General features: G+C 40.7%; 1 protein-coding gene across 23 annotated transcripts in view; it reads left to right on the forward strand.

The window, feature by feature from the left end:
- The window catches only part of ADGRL3 (adhesion G protein-coupled receptor L3), a 431999-nt gene that overhangs the window by 319377 nt on the left and 86966 nt on the right, over positions 1 to 25656 (forward strand). For 19 of the 23 annotated variants that reach the window (XM_069855440.1, XM_069855444.1, XM_069855420.1 and 16 more), the window contains 5 exons: positions 73 to 176; positions 7200 to 7385; positions 10981 to 11019; positions 23683 to 23866; positions 24676 to 24798. In XM_069855440.1, the coding sequence (XP_069711541.1) occupies positions 73 to 176; positions 7200 to 7385; positions 10981 to 11019; positions 23683 to 23866; positions 24676 to 24798 (636 nt within the window). The remainder of the gene's footprint in view (positions 1 to 72; positions 177 to 7199; positions 7386 to 10980; positions 11020 to 23682; positions 23867 to 24675; positions 24799 to 25656) is intronic. The other 4 variants (XM_069855427.1, XM_069855433.1, XM_069855435.1 and 1 more) reach the window with 1 other exon arrangement.

The raw sequence follows: 25656 nt of genomic DNA on the forward strand, positions 1-25656 counted from the left end.
CATCTTGTGACATGGGGTTCTGGGAGCAAAATGCAAACAATTGCACTGAACACAGTGGCTTTCGTCTTCCAGGTGTTGCAACTTTCCGATGTCTTGCTCCAGATGGGATCTGGGAGCCCCAAGGACCTGATCTCAGCAACTGCTCTTCTCCATGGATCAACCATATCACTCAAAAGGTAAAACCCTTCCCGTGTGTTGCTCGCATCGAGTCTATGCACTGACTTTAGTGAGCTCCCTGGTTGCTTTCCAACAGGGAACCCAAAGTGACCAACAGTCACAAATAAAATATGAGCCATGCGTAGTAGCCAGAAATTGCAAGGAGAAAGCAAAATTGTAAATATCAGATGTAAATTAAGGCAAAGAGGATGAGGGAAAGGCAAAGAAGAGGGATTACGGAGTGAAATTAAACTCAAGTGAATGGCAGTTCTTGTTTGTGGCAAGAGGAGGAAGAGGGAGGAGGAGATGACTAGCTGTACGGAAAATACCAACTTACTGCAAAAGGAAACATTCACTTTCATGCACACCTAAGGATTTTCTTGTGCCATGCAAGCACACGATAAACCCTGTAGTTTAGAAATCCTTACCCAAGAAAGGCAGACTCAATATGAAAGGTTTGTATTGCATTTCTGACTTTCTGTCTTTAACTTCTACACAAATTGTAAAAGAACTGATGGAGAAGAAAACAATGCTGCAGTAATGCATATCTTTTGACTCTGAAGTCCTTTGATGAATGTTGTGTAGCACTTCATGATTTATCAGTGTTAAAATTGCATTAACATGTGACAATAGAAGTTCAAGAAAAGCAGAGCTTATTTGGTAGCAATATGTTGAATGTTTTTGTTATTAATGCACAGTGGTGCTTTCAGCTGATTTCATTACAAAGATAGACCAGCTGTGTGTTTATGCCACAGAGGCTGTGGGCTGAATCCTTATTATGGCAATTTGTGGGGATTTATTCACTTCTTTAGCCAAAGTGAGTGTTGCGGGCTAGCTGTGCTGCTGCATGGTAGTGGAACTGCCCTCCTAGAAAGCCAGTGCCCAATGGTGAATGGGATGCAGTGACCCTGCATCTTTGGCTTTCTCCTCCCTTTCCCCAACCTTAACTGAGGCTCCAAAACCTCTGAATCACTAGCATGTGTACCCCTGATCAGCCCTATCTCACTTCATCTGTACTTACACTAGTTCCTCCCCAAAAATGAGGGAAGACATCAATGAACATGAGGCTGCTGTGACATGGCACTGCCATTACAAAGATCCATGGTCCTTCTGTCTCACGTGGAAGGGTGGGCAGCTCTGCTGATTAATAAAGACTGCCTTTGCTGGCATTAACAGCTGTGCAGCTCTTGTTTTAAAACCCACATACTTATCCTCAAGGGGTTAATATTACTTATTCTAGCCATAATTCACCCAGGCAGCTGGGAGACCTCTTGCTGCACAGTGAAGATGGTTAGGCCATTAGCCATTAGCAGAGGGAAATAATAGACTGCACTGATGAAGTCTCCATCAAGGTTAGGCTTATTTTATTTGAAACCCTAGCTATCATTTGTGTAACAAATGAGCCCCATTTAATTTGTTACATGCTTTCGAAGCACACTAAAATTGAAAAACCAGGTTTTCAGAAATGACCAGAAGGTTACAATTAGAACTGGATTTTTATATTGTTATTATTTTTCTGGAGGAAAAACTTTGGGAACCTTCCACCAGTTCAGTGGAAAGACTAGAGGGATCTGCCAAATGACTCTGGAAAAAAGCTGTTGGTGCCTGAATGGAAATGCACTGGGATCTTGGGATATGTGGCCCAGCCTCTACAGAGAGCTGCTCCAAAACATCAGGACTTCCCAGGCGTCAGTTTTGAGAGGAAAGCCTAGCCAGGCTTGCCTAGGCGCTTATATTGGGGTTTACATTCAGTAGGCCCCTTACAGCAAACATAGTTTTAAATTATTTATGAAATAATTGATAGCCACTTCGTTTCTTTGCCCAAGTAAGAGGCTTGGAAATCATCACTGCACTTAGATATGGAAATTGATTTATTTGTAAATCAGGCAGTGATTTCTTACATGCCTGCCATGGGCAGGACATTTCCTTCCCCCCAAACTTGCAGATTTGCTCCAGTATCACTCTAAAGCTGAAAAAAGAAGTCTTCCTCCTCTAAGCCAAGCCAGCTCCTATTTTTTACTGCTGTGGGTGCAGCTAGAGGAAGCAGTAAGCCAGACGTGCCATGAGGACAAGGGGTGGTCACACTCGGCACCTCAGCTCTCCTACGTCCTCAGTGGTTAGATTCTCCTTGTCCACCCATCCCACAACAGGTGCAGCACAGCTTACAAAATGGGTAGAAACTCTTCTCTGGCAGCCAAGGTTCATACCTGCCCAGTGTGTCTTCATTCCTAATCTGCTTTGTCTCCCAAAAATCCCCTATTCTGTCACCAGCTCCAAGCTGCTCAGTTAGAAGGGTGATGAGTCCTGTGAAGGGATTTCAGCCAAGCCAGAGAAGGGAAATGCTATGCTTGCTTTCCTGTTTCTGTAGTGAAGTAAGGATTATTACTTGCTTCTTCTCTTTCTCCTGTTATGCTAAGACCATACATTGGGTATTTGCCTGCTTGCATCATGGTATTAGGTTTTACAACCCTCTGTTAGCTTCCATTAGAGATATTGTGCTTGATAGAAGATCAGAACAAATGTGTGCTTCACCATTTCATTGGTCTCCTGACATTTACTTTAACTGTATTGTGGGTGCCTACCGTGACCTCTTAATGTAGCAAGAGAGTAAACTTGCCAGTGTGATTGAATTATGCACTGCTACCTGGGTTATTTCTAGAGTCAAGCAGTAAAAGGTCAAGTCTGGGTACATTGCATCGTCCTGAATGTGAGGTCATATGTTCAGTCTCAGCCTGTTTCTTTTGCCTCCTATTTTCATCAGTACTATCCTTGGTGCAGTGTGTTACTTGCTTGGAAGTACCTTTTCCTCACTGCAGGTTTCAGTTGTGAGTGCTTCCTGGGAGGAGAGGCATTGCTGCAGTCAGCTTCAAACCTCTGAAAGAGAGGAGGCCCTTTTTGTAGCAGAATAGAAAGCATTGTGTCCTTCATGAATGCATGAAGAGCCTCAAACTGTAAATCTAATGCACATGCTACCTGTGTTCATATCATTCTCCTGAACAGCCTAGACTATATAGTCACAAACTGCAGATAACCTTAGGGTTCAAAGTAACTTCTTCGAGGCTTGTAGATCTGCTTAGATGTGTCTGGCAGAGAGTCGGGGTTTGTGAAAGACTCCACCAAATTGTTGTGTTAAGGCTGAGGGTGAAGTTGAAGTCCTGATGACACCATGATGAAATCCACCATCCAGGTTGCTTTTGATGATCTGTTTTCAGAGCGCCATCATGTCCTAGATGGAACATGTGTTACAGTTAGTGTATTACTAAAGGAACAATAATTATGGTTTAAGTTGTTTGCATACCATAGTTTCAAAACAACTTTTTCACTGCTCTAATGTTCTGCTGTACTCTACACAGCGCAGCAGTCCAACTTTCTGTTGGATAACTAGTGTTTAGAGCTAGTTAGTTATATCATTAGGTATCAACTGATAAAAGAAAAAAGCAAAGTTGAATGGAATGTGATGTTTGTCATAGGAAAAAAAAAAAAAGGTAAAGATATAATGAAACCTCCACCAGGGAAATAAAATGGCCATGAAGGCTTCACAGTGTCACTTAGCCCACGACCCTTGTTTCAGCCTTGCTACCTGACTGCTGGCAGCTGATGGTGCCTGATAAAACCTGTCAGCTGTTTGTCCCTCCATAAAACAGCATAAACTCTATGGCCTTTCCATCTGTCCACTCCATCTGTATGTCACTGTTTCCAAAAATCCTCATTCAGTCTTTCACGTGATCTTTCTATTTTTTTATATCAGTCAGCCTCAGGCTGCAGGAAAATATTTTGGCCTTTATGACCACTGGTGTATCAGCACATTCTCTTTCTTCCCAGCATCTTTTTTTATTACTTCTGAATTTTCTTCCCTAAGTACTTGTTTTCTGCAATTTCTCTCATTTATATTCTGCTGTCCTTTCCTGCAGTCAGTTGCCTCTGAGAAAGGTAGGGCTGAATGCTGCAGAAGGGTCATTGTTAGCTTTTCCAGACAACTCTCCCTGCTTCAGTTCCTTGGCGTATATAAAATAGGCAGGACTAGGTGCCATCTCCAACAACTATTATTTCACGGTCTTTTCAGTAATAAGAAGATTTGACATAGTGATACAAACTTGGAAAATATTAGTGAAGTGTTGCACAGCGTGATTTCAGGTATGTCAATGCTCATTTGTAATCTGGCCTGAATCCTGTCACTGTGCTCAAATGGAAGAGGGGAGCAATTTTTTTGACAATGCTAGAAAACTGTGTTTTGTGTGTTGGCATTTTTGGCAGGAAACGTTTTTTTCTGTCCTTTAAGTCAGCATTCCAAGTCTAGATTTAATCAATTTGTAAAAGGCAAAACAAATCACCCCAAATAACCAGCAACTAAATTTGGTTTGAACAGAATGTTTTCTTTTATCCTAGAGTTCTTTTTGATTTTTTTAGGGTTTTTTTCATAATCAAGATAGAATATTAAAAAAAATAGTCTCAAATCAAAGAGAGATGCATTATATTTGATTCCCTTTATTGGTCTTGGAGTGCAAAACAAAAAATAACTCATCTTCCACACAGCATAATGAAGAGGCAGATGTGGAGAGGTGCTTTATAGAAGGGAAGTAAGTTAGTAATGTGTCCTCTTGGGCAATGGTGAGCTTTGCTGAGCATTACATAGAATTCAGCAAAAAAGGGGCTCAGTCCTGTTGTTATAAGAGACCAGATATGTATCTTAGGATTGTAATACTCAGCCAGCATTTGGAACTGATAACACAAGTTAGGTTTGATAGGACACTTCAACATCAGTGGAAAATGCTTAAAGAATTTGGGAAATTAGCATTAACATGTGATAAGGCCATCATTTTGGGTACTCCTCTCATTATGAACAGAGGCAGAGTGGAAGGAGCATCTCAGCACTGTTGTATTAAATCGTAGCTGCATTTTCTGGGTGACAGTGAATAGGTTTGGAAATGATTGTTGGTGCTAGGAAGTAGCTTCATCACCTGTCAGCCAGACACATTGTCCCAAGAGAGTGGCACATATCTGTGTTTTCAGGAAACCTAGCTATGTGAAATGAGTTTGGGTAAATATTCTGTGTCCCAGGAGCTCAAAGGTTTTGAGCCTAATGTGTCTGCTTCTTCCATCGTTGCCTATTTTGGGATGTTTATTTGATCACACTGAAATTCCTCAGATTTTCAGGTTTTTTAATCAGTCCAAGGGAAAAGTTTTATTAGCGACCAGTCCACACCATTTCTGCAGACAGGTACGAACAACAGCAGCAGTGGAATGCAACAAGAGGCTTATTACGGGGAAATAAAACTCTTGAGTTTGCCTTTGTAGCAGCTGAGCAATTTGCTCAGAGTATGCCAATGTGTATAGGTCCATGGTCCAAGAGAAAATGTATGCATCAAATATTGGGTGGCAGGGTTTTCTTCTGGTATACCTACAAAAAACTTTTTCATTCCTGCAGTTTTCGGTGTCATGATACTTGCTAAGCTTCAGTGATGAACTGCAAAAATATGTTGGAATAGATTTCTTTATGTTGAACAGGTTTGATGCAGTCATTCTTTAAAGCTCTGGGTGCCAACATAAATGGTCAGAATTCAGCCTCTATGCCAATACTTTCTTCAGCTTCTCAAGAGAGCAGGCAGCTGTAAGAATAGGATATGGTTTCTATGGCATTAGCTTTGTGTGTAACAACGAAGAAATAATTCAGTTTTAAAATATATGTTATTGCTCTAATGGGAAGAACAACACATTATCTGCTTTGTTTATCTTATCTATATCATCATATGCTTTAATTCTCTGTAGATTAACATATGAACATCTTCAGTTAGATTTCATCAAATCCGATGAGCTGTTGCTGTCAAATTGATGGAAGTAAGTTATTAATTTACAACTCAACTAATTGATTTACAGAGAGGTAGAAGTTCAGCCTGCAATCTTTCCCTAGAATCTTACTTTATAATAAGCACTAGAAATATCTGATTTCTAGCTGCTGGAAGATAACACAATTGGAAATTTCATATGAAGAACACAGCAGAGATGGTCATGGAGACAGACAGAGAAGTAGGAGCTTCATTTAAATGTCATCATATGTAGTTTCTCTTTATACCTGGCATATTCCCCATAGGTAGGCGTTCCAGATTACAGAGTAGTGTATAATGAAAAAAAGTCCAGCAGCATGCAACAGTGTTTTTGTAGTGGGCTGCCTGTAGAAAGGAGGTGGGACCAGCTGCTCTGTCCCTTGTCTCTGTGGCATAGAAGAGGAAAGGGGCCCCAGATAGGGAGAGCAAAACAGAGAGGTTTTCCCTTCCAGCAGGCCCCTGCTTAAAGCCTCCAGCCTGTTTCTCCTGAGTTAGTATGCTTTTATGTGATGAGAATCACTAGCCTTATGACAGATGTGATGGCTAGTGTGATAAGGAGAGTGTGTGCTGTGTGCAAATGCTAAGTAGTAAACTAGCACAATGTGATTATTTAATCCACATAATGAGAATTGTGATTTTTTTTTGCTTTCTCATCAGGGTTATTTATTTTCGTTCTTTTTAGAAGAAACTGTTTAGTTCAGAAGTTGTAATAAAAATAATCTCTATCAAATAATATTCTGGAATCAGAAACTGCTCTTTCTTGACAGGACAGACTATTTACATGGTTTGGTTTTTTTCATGTGGCATAGATAAGGCCATGGGACAAGTTAACTGAAGCCCTCCCTAGCACAGGCATCCCATGGAAGGCAGTGCCATCTTTGGTTGCATCTGCTGCAGTGCAAAGTAGCAGCTGCTTCTCAATTCCAGCAGTGCCCTGTAAGAAGATCAGAAACTGTTGTGTTGAAGCCAGCATGGTGACTGTAGCTAGAAAAACTACTATTATTTAAACCACACTTAAACACTGTTTAAGTTTAAAGACCAAATGTGAAGACTCTTGCCGTAATTTCATTCTTGGGAATTTCCTCCCTTCTTTTATTCTCCTCTTCTTCTCTCCTCTTATACTTCTTGTGGGGAATCAACTCACTTAACACTGTGGGGCTGGAAGGAACCGGAGTAACACCATACCAGGGACAACCTTTTCCTCTGTTTTCTCAATTGCAGATGAAGTCAGGAGAGATGGCTGCCAACATTGCGCGGGAGCTTGCGGAGCACACAAGAAACCACTTGTATGCTGGTGACATCACGTACTCTGTGTCTGCCATGGTCCAGCTGGTGAATTTGCTTGATGTGCAGCTCCGAAACCTGACTCCAGGAGGGAAGGACAGTGCTGCACGCAGCTTAAATAAGGTAAAAGCAAAAGGGCTCAAGAAGGGACAGGAGGCTGAAGAAGGGCTTGGAACTCCCTGGAGAACTATTGTAAATGTCTTTCTGAATGAGTGCCATTTTAAGCCAGTGATTCTTTCATAGCAGACAAGAGTACCTGGCAGTTTTTAGTTTACAGTGTATTTTATTCTGCTGAGAAATGAAACAGTTGTAAATGCCAAGTGTACTATTGGTTCTGGGAAATGTAAACCCTTAGATGTGTAGATATATGAACTCCAAGTACTTCATGTGATCTCAGCTGTCATAGCTCACTATGAGAATAACTCAAGTGATGTCATGGCAATTGTTTTGTACTTGTGCCAGTGTGAATCAGAACAGAATTTTGTCCAGCATTTCCAGTGTTGTATTTGTCTCTGTAATGCCATGTAATATGATCCAGGAAATCTGAATTTAAAGCCCCAAGAAACAGAGGAAGTCTGGATTTTTATTTTTTTCATCTTGTAACATTACAAGATGCTGATGTGAAGATCAAATGAACGCTTTTATGCATGAATAAATAAAAGCAAACAGAAACATTTATTTATACTGGACATATATTTACCAGAGGCACATAAGATACCATCATATTTACGCTTCTGTTTTTCAGGATGGTTTAGTGTTAGAGGGGCTTCTTAGCGATGACCTGTGACTTAGCCCTAAAGCACCTTACTACATAACAGCAGTGTGGTTTCTGTCCCCCTTATTTGAGAAAAAAATGAGTCCTTTTGTCATTTCCAGAATTAAGTGTAATTGCTACATACGAAAGGTGCTAGAAGTAGCCAGTCATGGGAGGAAATACAGACTGGGAGCTCCATAAGAATATATGTAAAGTTGAGGGTTTCCAAGGCCCTCTTCATCACTGAATCTGCTATAAATACATGGGATAGGACTTAGAATTCAGATGATGAATAGTGTGGGTCTCGTTGTCACAACAAAGAACAGCTGAACCTTGTGACTATGATCACATGGTTATATTAGCCACTCAGTCCTTTGCTTCTCAGCTCTGACAGCCCTGGTATCCATGTAAGTGGGAACAGAACTTGGTCCCAAGGTTATACGGGGGAAAAATTGTCCCAGCTAAGCCTGAAATTTCTTGTGTGTTTTCTGAAGAGAAATAATTTTCAGAAAAGTAACATTGTCTTTTTTGCTTGTAAGTTATTATTGTAGACTTGCACTTTTTTAAATGCCAAGGGCTTCTGGATTGTTTAAGATTACAGCTGCGTGGGAAGTGAAGTCCTGCATCTCATGTGCTTTGCATGTGCTGTGATTTGAGTTATCCTGATGCTTTTAATTAGTGCTACTTCCAGCTATTTTATAACAATGCAGGTAATAATTGTCTTAACTGTTACATCAGCATAACTTGTTATAATCATACCATAGTTCTTTGTTTGAAATTATGGTGATGTCTGACAGTATCAGGTAAAATCAGCAATTAATGTCACCTACTAACATGGTTCATGATTGTAGCCTGCTTGCTTTTCTGAATATGCCCTAGCCACACCCAAGTTTGTAATATCAGCTTTGCAAGCACGTCTTTTTCATCATTTTATATCCCACATTCCAATATTTGTTTTGATTACGTGAAATGGGGTTGTATCATGGGGCAAGGTATTAGTTACCAAGGGAAGGAGGAGACTGGGCAAGGCAGAGCTTTTCAGCTCACTGTCACTCTTGGGTTCCCCCCTGCAGTTCCCTCCTCTAAAAGCTCTGCACAAGCACCTCATAGAAATCAACTGCACTCCACATTAAAATTCTGGACTGTATGGAGTCCTGCATAACAGTGATGTGAGTCAGTGATCCAGATGACAGGCTCAGTAATTTACTTGCTCTCATTCCCCACTTAATTCTTTAGAAGAGCAACAGCTCTGTGTTCATTTAAGAATGCATTAATTCAACTTGGAAGTAGTATTGGGCAAACAAAAGGCAGCAGAGTTACTGCTCCATTTTCCCCTTCACTGATCAAGAGTATTTCCCCAAAAAAAGAAAAAGGAAAAAAGTAATTTGCAAAGAGTTTTGTTTAGTGCTGTTTAGTCAGATAAAAAAAAAGAAATAAAGCAAGCAGTAGCAATTAAATATTCTTTTAATCATTAAAGGAAATGTTCTGGGGATCTGAAAGTAATCACCTGTGCTGTTTTATACTGGGATTTTACAAGCTGATGTACAATGAATTGAAATTAACAGGCATAATCAGAATTTTTAAAAGCCAACATCTTTCAGGAGCCACTTTCCTGACACTAAAAGCTTTATGTTTTTCGCTGGATCAAGCTTAATTAAGGTAGTAATTGTTGTATTGCAGACTGGCAAGACCCCCGAGTGGATAGCTCTGTAATTTTCAGCAAAGCTTTCTTTGATCTCCATTTGTTTCTGTAAAGTCTTCGTACTGGCCAAGTTTACCCAGAGGAAGGTTTTTACTGTTACCAATTGATGAATTAGAAATTGAAATTAGGCTTCACGTGATACCTGGGTGTATTTTGTTTATTTCAGAGCCTCAAAACTCTCAGAGACAAATTTGGCTCTCAGGTATACTAATGGAATTGCACCGCTGTGAGTTGAGAGCACAATTTACCCAGACTCTTTATCAGTGTGCAACTTCCAGCCCAGGCACATCAGCAAAAACAAACCCAGCCAAGCCAGTGGCTCTGAACAGCCTGATTTTGTAAGGTTCAGTTGCACTGTTGCAAAACTCCCCAATTTTAGCTCACTGCTGCAGTCTGCCTGCAAAGTCCCGAGGAGGTAAATAAGTGTCTGAATGCTGTGACATGCTGAGATGCATTATCAGGAAGGAGGCATGCAAATGCCTATCAAAGTACAGTCCTATATGTGGCTCCTAAGGGCCCCAACTGGAAATATTGTATCAGATTCCCATTTCATTGTTACGTCCTCTTCAGTGCCCCTTTACACCATTAGGAGCCCTGGGTAATGCTTTTTCCTTCAATGCAATGTGTTATCACACACAACTTGTGCGTGAGCTAGCTTTAAGCAAGCTCACAGCAGTGAAGGTGGAGCACTATAGGTTTTGCTTTGAGCCAGACACCTGAGCAGATGTATCAGGATGGGTCTGTGCAGGCCCATCCAATATCAGGATGCAGTCCTGTATACATTTTACTCTCTGGAATTGGTCCTGCTCATCCAAAGCTTGTTTATACTTCACTGTGCCATCAGTGCTGTCTGACAGCAGAGCCCATGCTCCTCTTACATAAATAAACATCAGCCCCCTTCCTTCCAGCCTTTTTTGATGGGGAAATATCATGTGTGATCTCCAAGCTGTAAGGAAAACATCATCACCTGAGCATCTCCACTTAAGTGTCTTGTACCATTTAACCCCTGCTCTTGCAAGGTTGCCAGTCTGTATTTTACTTCACTGAAAAAGGACTAACCCTTTTTTTCTGGAGACAGTCCTTCCAGCCTTTCATTGCTGCCTAACTTGCATGCCCCCTTTGTTTTGGTTGGTTTTCAGGGCCTACTTAAGAGAGAAATTAGGGTTTTTTTCATAGGCGTTTTCTTCAATATTTTTTCCTTTGTTCTGTCACTAACTTGTTTTTTCTATCCTGTCTTTAATCTGCTGTCTTTATGGACTCAGCTTCAGAAAAGGGAGCGCTCTTGCAGGGCCTATGTCCAGGTATTTCTTGTGTTTTTAATACACGTGTCCATTTGTTTGACTGAATGACTGTGAAGTGGGTCATGTCTCTGTGGACAATCTGATTACCACCTTTGTGCAGCAAGTTCTAAGGTTAAGGTTACAGGATATTAATTTAATTCTTCATCTCCCTCCCCACCTGACTTGACAAAAATTTGGAGCAAAAGCTCCAAACCTGAAAGTAGGAAAAACACAAGAGAGATCTGACAAGACTCACCCAGCCATCAAAATAAGCAGGACAGCCTGTATGCTTGCAAGTAAAGAATGCAAAACTCCTGCTCACAGAGGTGTCTCCAGACCAGCTGAGTTTTGCCTGTGGCATGTCACTCATAATTACCACCTGCATTTTCTTAGTATTCTTTTTTCTCCTCTTACAATTGCAAATTTAGAAACAATTCGTAATGGCAGCACTCAGCACAAGGGAGGAGGTAGGTTTGCAAAGAAATGCAGAGAGTCCTTGCAGAAGGATGTAGGAAGGAGGAGGGTGCTGCAAACTAAATATAGGATTAAGAATAAAACTTCCCATAAAGTTCACTCAGCTGCAGTCCATCTTTTGTAGGCTTACATTGTTTTATGGGAAGAAAGTCAAGACCCAGCATTTTGGAAAGGCTTGCTTGTAGGCCTTTCAACAGGGGGGCCTTGAGTTATGTTATTTATCCTGTCACCTTGCCTTACAGCATTTGCTCCAGTGACTTTTATTTAAACCTGTTTGCATACTGTGGGTGAGTGAATGCTGCTTTGAGAAATGTGAATGTTTTACTTTCTAATTTCTGTCTTGTGCTTATGAACATTATTGTTGCACTTATGGGTGGTTGATCATTATTTATGTGTATGTATAACATGCAGAGGTGTAAAAATGAACTTGATATTTCTGGAGGAGGCTGTGTATACCTGGGTTTTTCTGCCAAATTTAACTTCCTGCAGTTGGTGTTGACTTTATTTTGTGAATGTGTATTTCATTTAGCATGTTGGATTAGATGGTTTAGATTTCTAGGACATAAAAAATAAAGCAGTACCCCTCTGTGCTGTCTGTTTTCCCTTTAGATATGATCAGGAGGGAAAGTCACCTTTTCCCTTCCATATACATTAATGAATAAAGATAATTTATGGAGTTACACATCCCTTGCCTGGAGTGACTTCTCTTAAGACCCCAGAGAATGTAACTAGCATTTGAAGGAGTTAAGAAAGTTTACACTGCAATGGTCACTCTCAAGCTAGGTATCTTGCCTACTGGTACCACTGAAAATGCGCTGAGGCAGGTTTGACCATCGACTACATGTTGTTGTTGGGGACCTTGCGTGCTATCTTACCCATAGTTGTCCTTTCCTCTAGTTGCATGGGCGTACTTCGTGGAGTCAATGTTTGCTCCTGTTCTTTGTGTCTTCTTTCTAACAGTATTGAATAGTGAGTTTAATATAATCTTCAGAAAGCTTAGCATTGCTAGAATAGAGCCTGGATATTCTGAACAAACTTAAGCTTACCATTACTTTCAAGGACTTATTCCCTTTCACTTGGAGAGGGTACTTGTGTGTTTAAACATTAATCATGCACCTACCTCTTAAGTAGAAGAGAAGTGATGAAAGCTCATTGCCTGAGCTGTTTAGTATAAATATGGACAAAGTTGGTAAATACATTGAAGAGGACAGTCTTGTAATGGAAGACTTGAAGAATGAATACGATGACCTTATTGAACATTTTTAGCTCTGCTTTGTATTATATGGAGATAAAGTAATGCATCTGGACATATTTTTATACAGTATGTTTCCATTTGGAAAATTCTGTAGCTAAAGTCATAAAAAAATCTTGTGAGGGAGAATTTTTCTGTAATAGCAAATAAATGTGACTTCAGATATTCCTGTTATAGGCCACTTATCCTTTACCAGGCAGTGAAATGCTAGGCTGGCTAAGACAATTTAGCAGGGATTTTTCATCAAATCTTAGATGGTGAAATCCTGAACTTTGTGAAGTCAGTGGGAGATGGGAAGTCACAGAGCCACTGATGGCAGAGAAATAGCATTTTCAACCTTGGTGACATGATCTGTTTCTGCTGATCCCATTATTGTGAAGAGCATCTATAGATGAATTTGGCTCACAGGGGTGGAAACGCATTCTTCAGTCATTCAGTCTGAAGGACCTTCAGTCCTGTACTGCCTAGACAAAGGAAAGTTCAGTGCAAAGTTTATGTGAGAGATGTCCAGCAAATGTAAATATCAAAAGTATAACTGAGAAAAGGTGTATTTTGGGGAGGAGGATGACTTGCAAAGTTAATAATCACTAAAACTAGTCTTACTGTTTTCTTTGGGCTGACAAAGCTAAGTAGTCATGGCAGAGCCTCTGTGGTGATCACGTGTAAAGTCCTCTTGAGCCCAAAATAAATTAATATAAATAAACATGTAAAATGGATCTGGCAATTTTGAGAGTTGTTAAAATATGAGACTGGGAATGCTGTATCAGATTAATATCTCATTCCTCTGGTAATTTTATAATTAAAACAAATATAGATTTAATTTGTGCTATGTCACAATATTTTTTGAGTTAAAAGCTCAAGTATTTTATTTAACTGAGATAGAAGTTTAATGTAGATGCTGCTCCTTTAGTTGCAAGTGTGATAAATTATCCTTTTTGTCTCAATAATCCAACAAGAACCAACCCGACAGGTGATGTGATAGACCAGAAAATTGCCGTGAGATATTTCAGTCATGATGATATTTAAGAAACTGCCATATGGACTTTCACTCATGGTACTAACAGTCAAGTTAGGCTGGGCTGACCAAGGTGGGTATCCATGACAAACAGAGTGAGTAGCCTCAGAAAGGTGCTCCTTCAGCTAAGGAGAGCTTGGCTTTTTGCAGAGCAGAGATCTACATCTCTAATACCCACCTTTCTGCAATGCACTGTTCTTGCACTTTATTTTGGGAAATGGATGGAAAAGTCATCATGTGGGTGAATGAGTCACAGTGGGTGATGCATTTGATTAGCATAGCTTCATTTGGTGATGTAAGCCAGTCTGATTTTTCTTCAGGTTTTCCAGAATTCATATTTGTTCATTTTCAAAAAAACCTTTTCTCCTTAAACTGAAGCAGTGGAGTTACAGAAAACACCAAAAGTTTGTCTTTTGGGGGCTGTGAGACTGGGTTCGGTGTCACAGGTTCCTTCTCTGGCCCTCAGCAAAAAGTCACATGCTCTGTATTTCTCAGCTCCCCAACTTAAAATGCCATGGGTACAATTCCCCTAACCTCTGCGAATGAAGGTGACATAGTAAAGGAAAAAAAAAAGCTGATTAACAGGTATTGCAGGAAGTGAGGCCATATTAACATCGAAAACTTAAACCAGGGCAAAACAATTAAAGAATTTTGCTTTAAGACTTAGCAGCTGGAAATGCAAACTTTACTAAAGGCTCATTCCATGTCTGGACATGTAGTCTTTTTATCACGTACATGTACCTGACTGCAAAATCTGAGGTTGCCTTCTTGTTTCACCTGAAATTGTTGGCAGAAGCTATAGGGCATCATGAGGGCAATTAATTTCCCTGTGTTGCCATCCAGCAGCCTCTTCCTGTGTGAAATTGCATGCTGTGTTTGGAATGCAGATCTCAGAAGACAAAAAATGCACAGGGTTCCCATTCCTATTGTTTGTTCATTTTTTTAAAAGCCAGTCCCTGTGACTTCAAAGCTGGAACCTGAGTGACTACTTTGTGGGAAGTAGTAGAACGGAAGGAGGCAGTAGAGTATTGCTTTTGTGGTGTTTTCCTGGTCTAACGGTATTTGCTGCTCTGGTTCCTGCCATCCTCTGGGCCGTTCTGTAAATCAGCTTGTCCTGTTTTGAAATTCTGGGCTTGTTTGTACAGCAAATGGTGAAGATCATGGAGGTGCCACCTGCTCTCAGGGGATCACATGGAGCATCTGGGTGCAGGTGTCTTCGGAGGCACAAATTGAAGCTGGTGCTGAGCTACTGGCAGCTTCTACGTAGCAGACAGTGGCAGGTGGTTGCAGTCAGAGCTGTCCTGGCTCTCCTGGAATTTTTCTGAATGCTTCACACTTGTGGTGTGGGCTGTTTGAATTGCTGTACCAAGCAAAAAATGAAAGGCTTTCCTCAGAGGATTCAAGACATTAAGCTGAGTAGAAGGGACTTTTTTTCCCCCATTGCTAAACAAGTAGCTCTCAGAAGATAAAACGTGCTTCAGGGACTTAGCCAGTGCTATTTCAAGTGGATTAATTCTGTTTGTCCCACTTCTTTCTTGCTTGCATGGCTGGTCCCAAGTTCCATGAAGACTAAACGAAACACCTTGTAGCTCTGAAAGGGAACGTAAATTGAATTATGCTGCATTTACTCGTGTTCTTGTGCTTGTGACAAGAAAGACTCTAACTTCTGTTTCTACAGAAATGGGCAAATTAATGAGGATTTTCTAGTTCTTTGTTTGGTCACCTAATTGGCTGTATGACAAAGAGATCTGCAGCGCATGTCAAACAACTTTGAGAGTCCTCTAATGATTTGCGCATTGCTTAACTCCTGACGCTATTCTGTGTGGCCTGTCAGGCGAGGTATCACTGTTAAAGTGGCTGGAATAAATTGGCTATCAGTGTGCATACAATGTCGTATATTAACTATAGCTACAGGGAGTACTTTTAGCAGCTTTTTCAAGACATCGAGATGTTTGCCTATCAGCATCAAAGTGCCCCAAACTTTGATTTAATATAATTAAAAGGACATCTGAAAGAAGTGTGACTCACAGCAGGGTCCTGCAGTTTAGAAGTGCTTTGTTGAAACTCTGTGAACTTAATATACTTCACAGTGTGAGAAACCTGCACTTGATTTGTGTCAGCAAGACCAAAACTAGAAATCCCCACCCTGTGTGTTTCTGCCGCAGTAAGCCCATTGTTAGAGGACAGGAGGATAAAAGCAGCAGCCTTGGATTTTTCACCAGGCTCTGTAATTCTTTGCATAAATATCTACAAGGAGGATGACCACATATTTCTCTACCTACCACTGAGCTACATCTATGTGCCTACATGTAATATAGCAAAACTGAGGAAAAATCTAATGTTTTCTGTGTTGCTGTGTGTTTACTCACTGCTTTAGGTTGAGTCAGTCCCAGAATCTGGTAACACTGATAAAAAGTCTCAGTATAAATTGCTGTAGAGGTCAGTGGGAGATGTCCCTTTGATTTAGACTACTGAAGGAAAGGAAGAATCTCATGGACTCCCTAAGAGTTCCCTGGAAGGCTATGGATATTCTGTCAAAGAGACATTTTGTTACAAGCCACTTTCCTTTCTTGCTACAGCTTTGCTCGCTTTCCCGATGTAATTACCCTGATGGTTGCTTCTATAGTCTCAAATCCTGAACAGTAGGACAGCAAATACAGATGATTCATAAATACAGTTCTCAGCTTATTCTGTGGGCAAGATCTCATTAGATGAAATAGATCATATGTTATTTCCTTCTTCTCAATCAATTCCTTTTATTTCTGTCCTACAGATGCCTTCTGACCTTAAAACATTCTTCCTTATATACTAAGCAAAGCAAAACCGTAGCCTGTACTTTGAAAACTTGTTCTGTTTCTCAGATCTCCTGGGTTTTTGTGTGCTTCCATTAGGTGATTATTGGTAGTTCAAGGCCAAGATTGCAAGCCTTGCATGCTTAATGCAAGATCATTAATTCTATAGTTAAGCATTTTGTATGTAGTTAAGCTGTAGCCACAGCATAAACAGTTACCATAGAGTTGAAATGAGAAGGTTACATGCTCTTTCTTGAAAGCCTTTATTCATAATCTATGGAGCAATTTTAGAAATTGCTTTGCAGAGCTGGGGAAGATCTCCTTTCCCGCGAATGGTAGATTTTGACACAGTCTGCCAAGACTGATACCATCAGTTGCCAATCACAACTATGGTACTAGGTGTGGGCTACTGCTTCTGGCTTAGTTTTGAATGCAGAAGCAGAGATTAACAATAGATATTCTAACGATTTACTTACCTTCAGTTACTTGTTGCGGTTCAGCTAGTTTCAATGTAAGTATATTTTATCCATTTTATTGAATATTAAAATAGTTTTGTCATGGCCTTATTGCTTTGTTAAAAGCTTAGACAGTGGCTAGGCTTCTCTATAAGAAATCATCTCCGCTGTGCTTACTGATGCTTTGACCAGAGACAAATTTGTATTTGGAATTAAAAGAATAAATGTCAAGGCAAAAAAACATGGGAGGGTGAAGAGCCTTGTCAGACAGATTTGCAGACACTTCTCATCTAAGAAGTCAGATTTAATGCCGCCATTTAGCCAAAATGACATTTTCCTTGTTTAGGAAGCTGAAGAAATGACAGATATGTCTATATTTGACCTGAAGTCCCACAGAGTGGATGACTGTTCCAGTTTGATTGTTGACCCCTGTGTAGTGAGATTGGGATGCCATTCATTTGCCATTCTAAAAAGACATGTCATTTCCTGAACTGGTCTCCTTAAATGCAATAACCTTGCCAGAAGCAGCTCCTTGCATGCCCACATCCATCCTTTTGTTGGTTCTTTTCTCCAAAGAGCCCATTCTGTCTCTTCCAGGTACATTCAGAACTAATGGGAGTTTCTGTTTTTCTGAACAAAGGCAAAAATCACACAACTTCCAGCAGAACTTGCCATTGATTGTGCTTTAACTCAATTAGTTTGGTGGCTTGCGAATATTGATAGCTTAAGAAAGGATTTTGTTTTAGCATTGGGTGTTTCATATAAATACAGAGCAAAACCAGCTGTTCTTGAGCAAGGAAGCAGGTAAGCTTTCCAGTACAAAAAAGGAAAATAAGAGCATAACGTAATCATTGAACCATGTTCACATTTCAGTGCATCTGGTCTCTTGACGAGTTTTTCATTTTCACTGTACACTGTGGACCCAAAAGGGGTTTTGTGCTTTTTTTTTCATGCTCTGATTTGCCATAAAACCTCAAGCTCCTATTAAGGAAGTGTACTAATAATGTTTTTGCATGCTTCAAATAAAGATGATGATGCACTTGTTTTGGAGCAGTACCTGGAGACCTCAGGCAAGAACAGAACCTCAGACCATAAGCACAACCTGAGGCTGTGTCTGTGTGATTGCAGTCTACAGTCTTAGCACTGCTGTTCTCTGACAACATGAGCAAACCATTTTGATGAGGCTATGCCAGAAAACACCTTTGGCACAGGGACTGCTGTATAAGTACTGCTTGTTTTGTGCACTAGTTGTGATTTTAGTCTACTGATTCAAAGCACAGCCTTGTTGCTTTAGCTCCTTCTATCCTAATTTTTCCAAGTGCATTGATGCAATACTCCTGTGATATTAAGGAAGACAAATGTTACCAATATAGGCAGAGCTTTAAAAGTTTTAAAAGTTATAAAATACAAATATTTTAATAAGATATGTCATTACAAAAGTGGTGCCACTGTCCTCATTGTCACACAGCTGCTCTAGGAAGTAAGATCTTGATGTAGGTTCCATGCAAAATGATGTATACAATGTGTTCAGTCTCCTCTTAAGGAGGTGCTCCTTTGTTAGGAAAGACAAACTGCATATTTGAAAATTACTCAGCAGAAGGATTCAATCAATATTTTCTGTAGGGCCTGCTGGCGTTCACTTGCCATGAAACAGTTTTTGCTCTAGTAAGTTTGTTGAGGTTTTTGTTCTTCCCACAACTGCTTGACAAGAGGCCAAAATGAACAATAACGGTTTAGAGAGGTCCTAACTTCAGGAGAGCTGTTGGTATCCTAAGGTTAGGGTTACTGTGTGTAAGGACCTAGACAATGTCCTAGTCTGGTCCCAAATTAGGCAATGAGATGAGTGCGTCTAACATCTCTTAGTCATTTCCAGTGTTGACTCCAAATTAAAGACAGATTGTACATTACAGAACTTGCTTTTGTCAAAGACCAGTGGCTTGGATGTTGGTACAGTGAGGGACAGGTAAATGGATGTGGTATCACTGGATATGTACTCCCCTCCTTGGTTTAAACTGTGCCACATAGTCAGATATTCTTACTGTACATTTCTGCAGAGGAGAAGATAAAAACAAATGAACAAGCAAAATTCAGCTTTACGGAATGAAGCAGCTGTCACAAAGGAAATCAATGGGATATGTGCAATTGGCCTTTTAGTAATGTATAATTACTGTAAGGCTTCTAATTAGTTGCCTTTTTTAATATACATCTTTTAATACCAATTTGTAATTGTCTGAGAAACAAGGTTTACTGTATGTTTCTATTTTCTGACCTCGGGACAAAATCAAGAAACTGTGAGCATATGCACTTGTTTGGAAAACGTCTCCCTCTGCACTTTATTGACATTTACTTACATTGAATATATGCTCTATGGTGCTATATAACTGCATAATGAAAGGGATCATCATGATGGGATTTGCCTTCTATGCCTGACACATTCTTGCTCTTCTCTCCCATGTCCAATTGCAGCCACTGCTGGAAACATGAAAGGTCTGCTGAGTCTAATATTCTCTGACCCAGGATGGTTCCTCTTTACAGGCTTGTATTTAGGGGGTTTGGCTTTGAATGTATAGGTACCCTGACATCACAGGCAGCTTATAACTACACCTACATGTCTCAGGTTAGAAAGGCAGATGGAAAGCCTTCCTTCTTGGCTCCCTTCTGCCATGCCCTTCTTCCCTTGTTTGATCTTAAGCTGCAAACAAGCAAGCTGTGCCTTGTGAAGCTTTCCCCTGATGTCATTTGTGTTACTTTTGTCCTTCTTCTCCCTGGGTATATGTGTGCTTGTGCTCTTTGTTCATTAAGCCTCAGCAACCAAGGCTTTGGTTTGGTGCCACGCTGTGGGTGCTGTTGAGGAATGTTTGGGCTCCAAGCCCCACACTTTTATTTTGCATGAGGCTCACAAGTGTGTTTTGGAAATTGTTCACCCAGCTGAGCTGCATTTGCAAGAGGGATCAGGCAGGGGAGAGGATAAAACCACAGCAGAGGAAGTCCTTTAGCTTAGGAAGCAATGACAGGGTCTTGGGTGAGGTAGATATGCAGCATCCTGTAATAGGTGTCAAATTCTTCAGGGGAAGGTTTAATCTCATCTGACTTTGGGCACCTAAATGGGCCTAATACTTCCTTCTACTTTCATTGGGGAGAGAAACTAGAGAGCATCTTGGCTTGCAACTTGGCTATATGTTAAATTCTTGAAGTGAGTTGGGATGAAACTAGGCAAAACTTTCCTAGCTCCCTCTGAAAGACCTCACCTTTATCAAGATCACCAGGGATCTCAGGTAAAACCTGTCATGCCATCAGCTCCCAAGCACACCTATCTCATGCCTTCTTCATTACAGAGGTCCTCAGTCAGGGCTAACCCTCCTTCTGCTGGTCACTGAGAGGCTTTCCTGGGAGCTTGACACTGCTGCTTCTTCTATGCTGGAGCTTTGTCAGAGCACAAAGTCATTGGAGCAGGTCCCAAACCCACCTAAACCACGAAAGTTCAGCTTAAGTGCAAATACATGGGCTGATCCTTGTCTCTTGTGCGTGCCTTCCCACAATTCCTGCTCCCCTGCCCAACTTTTCCCGTTTGGCATCTCTGTCTCAGGGGATTCTGTTGCTTTAACAGATGTTTTGTTTCGTTTAAACACCTACCTCAGCTCCTGTCCAAAATGCAAACATTTCATTAGCACCTCATCTCCTTGGCTTCAGCCTGCAACACTCAGCCGTAATGAAGTGCTGCACTCAGAAATATAATGCAGGAAACACTTGATTAATGCACTGAGACAGGTGAGGGGAGTGACACTGTGGGAAAAGCTGTAGATTAAATTCATCTTGGATGTAATGCCGATGAAGACGTTCTACCAGCTTTGTTCAGATACATGCTAAGGACCTGACTCAAAGTCCTTGGAAATCTTTCTGGAGTTTTTGTGTCAGACCTCTGATCCAAACTGATGTGAGGTATATGGTTTCGGGTTAGTCACATCAAGAGGATGGATGCTTACCAGCACTGCATCCATTGGCTGGGGAGTACATGTTAGGCCTAACTGATGTTCTTTCTAAAAATTTGCATGTACACACGCACACGCATGTAAACAAATAATAAAAAATGCATTAGAATAATTTTTTCTGGGGTAAAATCTTTGCAGCGTATGTTTCACCATAACATAAATATATGAGCATCTGTTTCATGTTTTGAAAAACAGACATTACCTTTCCATCCAGAGCCAGGAGCTGAATCTGCTGTAAAGACTTTTCTCTCTTCAGGTACTGATAAAAGTATACAGGATGTTGTTTTAGCAGAAATTTAAAGGCACCACTCATACCTGAGCTAAATGGAAGTAAGGCAAATTGTAGTCAGCATGATAATATTGAAAGTGGAGAAAAATCCTTATTTTCTGCTTTCTGTGTGCCAAAGATCTTTGGAAGAAAACACCGTGTTGTGTAGAATCTTCACAGCAAAATAGTCAAGATATTTTGTCACTGGAAAAGAGTACTACCTCCTTTTTGCCCATAAAGGGACAAGCTACCAAAGTACTCTACAGAATGTTATTAAGAGCTACAGAGATCAGGCTTCTAGATTATAAAATACCAAAAATTCCAAACATAAATGCTATGGATTTTTAGTATTTCTTTTTGACTAATTCATGAAAAATATCAAACAGATTTTCATGTGCACATATTAAATATATTAAGATGATTTTTAGACTATTAAGGAAAATAATTTTAATAATCAGCTTAAGAAATTGATCTATGGTTAATAAGTTCTACATAAAAGCAAATTAGAAGGAGATTCCAGTGCTGGATTGTAAAGGCTTGACAGGAAAAAGATTTTTGCAGTATCCCTGGAGGACAAGGTTTTCGGCCAGTTCGGTTTGCTTTAGTGGCTGAAGCATGAGTTACTCCATACTTTGGGAGACCAAGCTGTGAGGCTCAGGAGAAATGTTGCCTATTAATTAAGTGACCAGGGCAGTAGCTGCCAGGGAGGGTAAGATCTTTATAAGGTAAAAGAGAAGTTTGGCACAAGAACAAATGAGTTATTTGATCATGAATAAATGTAGGTTGGAAAGTAGGAGCTTTGTATTGTTAGAGGAGCCTGGTTATGGCTCAGTCTTCCATTAGGAACCATGGCAGTATGAGAAACCTTACAAACTCAAGGACATTTAGGACTAAGATGCACATGGCAATGTCTCAGTGAAATGTCATTGCTAGAATTAAAAGCACCAGCAGTGGCATGTTTTAGCTGTCTTTGTTTCCCTGTGAACCTTGCTGTAATTGAAGTGTTCTTGAAGGTCAACTGCAGTAAAATCAAGTTCTGGTTTGATGTTATATTCTTCCATTGAACATTTGCATCTCACCGTTACTGGTGAGTGAGTCAGGATGCCAGCGCTCCCTGTGACATGTGTTGCTGTTGTAACACTGCTTCCAAGGGCTCTGCTGGAGAATGGGCTGTGCTGTTTCTTCTTTTCACATGTCGTTTTGTACAGAGGGGTTTAGAAACACTGTCAGAAGTAAATGCTGAAGTATTTCAATATAAATGACCTTGTGATGCATCCCTTATTCTTGCAACATGTTGAAATCCCATGGAACTGTCCTTACTTTGCAGAACAAAGGTGTGGGTTTGATGACTATGCTTTTAGCATACAGAAAATTAAGAATGGCAACTTTCATCTCAAAGGGAAGGTTGGTTTCTGTGGTCAGGATTAGCTGGCAGTGCAGATGTTTCTTTGTGGAGCAGTACTGCCCATGGGCTAGACACTAACCAGCAGAAGAAAGCATGATCAAAGTACCTTATTTTCTATCTTTTCCTCTGCACAGTCAGTTCTACCAGCTGGTATAGCTGATCTCATTAAAAAACGTTAGCTGGAAGGTAATTGAGTCGGCTCTGGTTAGTTAACTAAATGGAGGGTTTAGGTTGAGCAAAACCTTCAGGTTGGGTAGGCTCTACTGCTGCAATTTTGCAATCATGAGGCCGGCACGGTTTCATGCGATCCTGGATGCACATCCAGATTAACCTGTGGGAGGTTCTCCGTGGGAGAGCTCTTTGTGTATGGCAGGCCAGGGCAGAAGGTGCACCGCAGGAGGGACTGAAGTTGTTACTGCGGGGCTGGCTCCTTCCTGAATGGAGTGATTTGAAATGTAGTGTCTTAACTAAATCTCTACAAGCACCTGCTGCTTCTCTAGATGAAGTGGCATAACTCAACTACCTCTGTGTCTTCATGACTGCCTGCCATAGGTTATTTGGTGGGAAATGCTCTAGAGAATGTAGCCCTTGCAGATACTGAATACCTTCCTTGAGTGCCTCAGCAGTACTCTTGAATTATGGTGCTGTAGGCAGCAGCAATCTGATTCACAGATGGGTTTTGAAGTCTGTTTTCCTGCATGTGTCCCTAATGATTTCCTCATCTCCCCTCCAGCCTCCCTGCCCCTCCCCACCAACTCCTTCTTACTCCAAGCCCAGAACTGCTGATCATGGAAGCAGAAAAGTGCTATTCCAAGCCTGCATTTAGAATAAAATCAGTATTTCCTCCCTCCCCCATCTGATGGGACAAATGATGCCTGGCTCCATTGCAGGCTGCCCCAGTGAGTGGCAAAATGAGATGCTGTCCTCTCCCTATAAATTGATGTGTGTGGAGGGTGAGACTGAACGTGTCAGAGGTCTCAGTGGTTCTTTAAGTTTGCTAGAGCCCTTTCTCACTCAATCCCTCTCCCTTGCAGGCCATGGTGGAGACAGTGAACAACCTCCTGCAGCCACAGGCCCTGAATGCATGGAGGGACCTGAACGCAAATGAACAGCAGCGTGCAGCCACCAAGTTACTCGACACTGTGGAGGACAGTGCCTTTGTGCTGGCTGATAACCTGCTGAAGACAGACATCGTCCGGGAAAACACTGACAACATCCGTAAGGGACAGATCCCATAAATACCAGAGGGAGAGTAAAGGCTGGGAAACCTGGCTTTAGTCTTAGCCCCTAGATTATCTGGGGAGCAATTTGTTAGATATGTCTTGGCCCTTTGTGTGAAGGGCTTAGAAGTCTTTCTGAAGAGCTTAAAGGAATAAGGCAGCTCTCTACCTTTGAAATCCCATGGAAAATGGACTCTTAGCCTGCCCTTATTACTTGTGGCTTTGAAGGCAAAATCTGAGCTAGAGCAATAACATCACCACGTTGCAGGGTGATAGTTCATCATACTGCAACTGTGCTTCATTTAATACAGATTTGTGTCTTTATTTGCACGATTGTTGATTTTAATTAAAAAGCAAGCATGATAGAAAGCAGCAACAATCTCACTGTGCGTATGTAAAATAAAAGTGACTCTTCTTTATATTTCTATGGATGCAGACCCCAAGCACTGATAACATTTACAGAAAGCACCAATTGCCAGTGGCAAAGAGCTAGTATTTTCAGATTTTTGTTCTAACTATTGTCCTTAATATCCTAAGGTTCTTGTTTACAAAAACTGGTTCTCTTTTGTCTTTGACAGAGAGCGGCATTTATTTTGTAGCTTTTTCTTTTCTTTAATTAAATTTAAAACTTCTTCAGGGCAATAATTTTAAAAGAAATAGGAACCCAAACAGAGTCTCATGGAAAACACTGTAAGTTGATTCCTCTGCTCTCATATGGTCTGCAACACTAGTTTGTAGCTTTGAGGTATTATGTCGAATATGATTTTGGTGGAGATTTTTCTTAGTGTCAGTCTCTCTTACAAACAGAGCTGGAAGTTGCGAGACTAAGCACAGATGGGAATTTGGAAGATCTGAAATTTCCCCAGAACACGGGCCATGGGAGTGCCATTCAGCTGTCTGCAAATACCTTGAAACAAAATGGTCGAAATGGTAGGTCCAGCACATCTTGTCATGTGAATCAGTTGTGCTTTAGGCATTGTTTTGTGTTTAACGAGTTGTAAATACAGTATTAATTGCTATGTTAATATTTAAATTAACAGCAGCATCAATTTACTCATGCCCTCAAAGGCAAACTAAGTTGGCTGGCTAAAAATGTATTATATTGCCGAGTGATTCATAGACTTCAAAAGAATTATGTACCAGTAAAAACATATCAGATCCTTAAATGATGTGGCTGTTGGGTCACAATGCTGAGTTCGGAGAAGAGCTTTTAACTGCCGTTGTCTGCAGTAGGAGGCTTCAGATGGGATAAGAGGTATGTTTGAGTAAACTGCTTCACAGTGGGGCACTATAGAAATACCTGAACAGAGAAAGGGAAGAAACAGTAGTAGCAAATATTAATAATGAGCCAACATGGTGGAAAAGGTTGATTAACTGTTATGAGTCCAAATCTTCAATGCCTTTTTCTCTGCAGCTTGTGAACCTCCTGATATGGCATAAATTAAAGATAGTACTGTATGTGAATGGTCTTCACGCAGTCAAGCCATTTGTTTCCAGACCAGGAACTTGAACAGACATGTTTGTTGATTTCTGTGATTTTTACTAACGGGCCTAACGTTTCCTTTAAAATTTAACCTGTGTGCAGGGGACTTTGATCACTGCAAGCAAAACATACAGTGATAGGACAGTATTACAGCCAGACCAGATGCGTTGGAACTGCCAAAAATTTCTGACAATTGTTAAGAGAAAAGTTTGATCTGGTGGTTCTGAAAGAAAGTTTTACCATTGACCTCCTTGATGGAGTTTGGTACCTTTGCGTGTAGGATGTGAAGGAAGGTATTTTTTTAG

Source organism: Phaenicophaeus curvirostris, chromosome 4, assembly GCF_032191515.1.
Source record: "Phaenicophaeus curvirostris isolate KB17595 chromosome 4, BPBGC_Pcur_1.0, whole genome shotgun sequence".
NCBI lineage: Eukaryota > Metazoa > Chordata > Aves > Cuculiformes > Cuculidae > Phaenicophaeus > Phaenicophaeus curvirostris.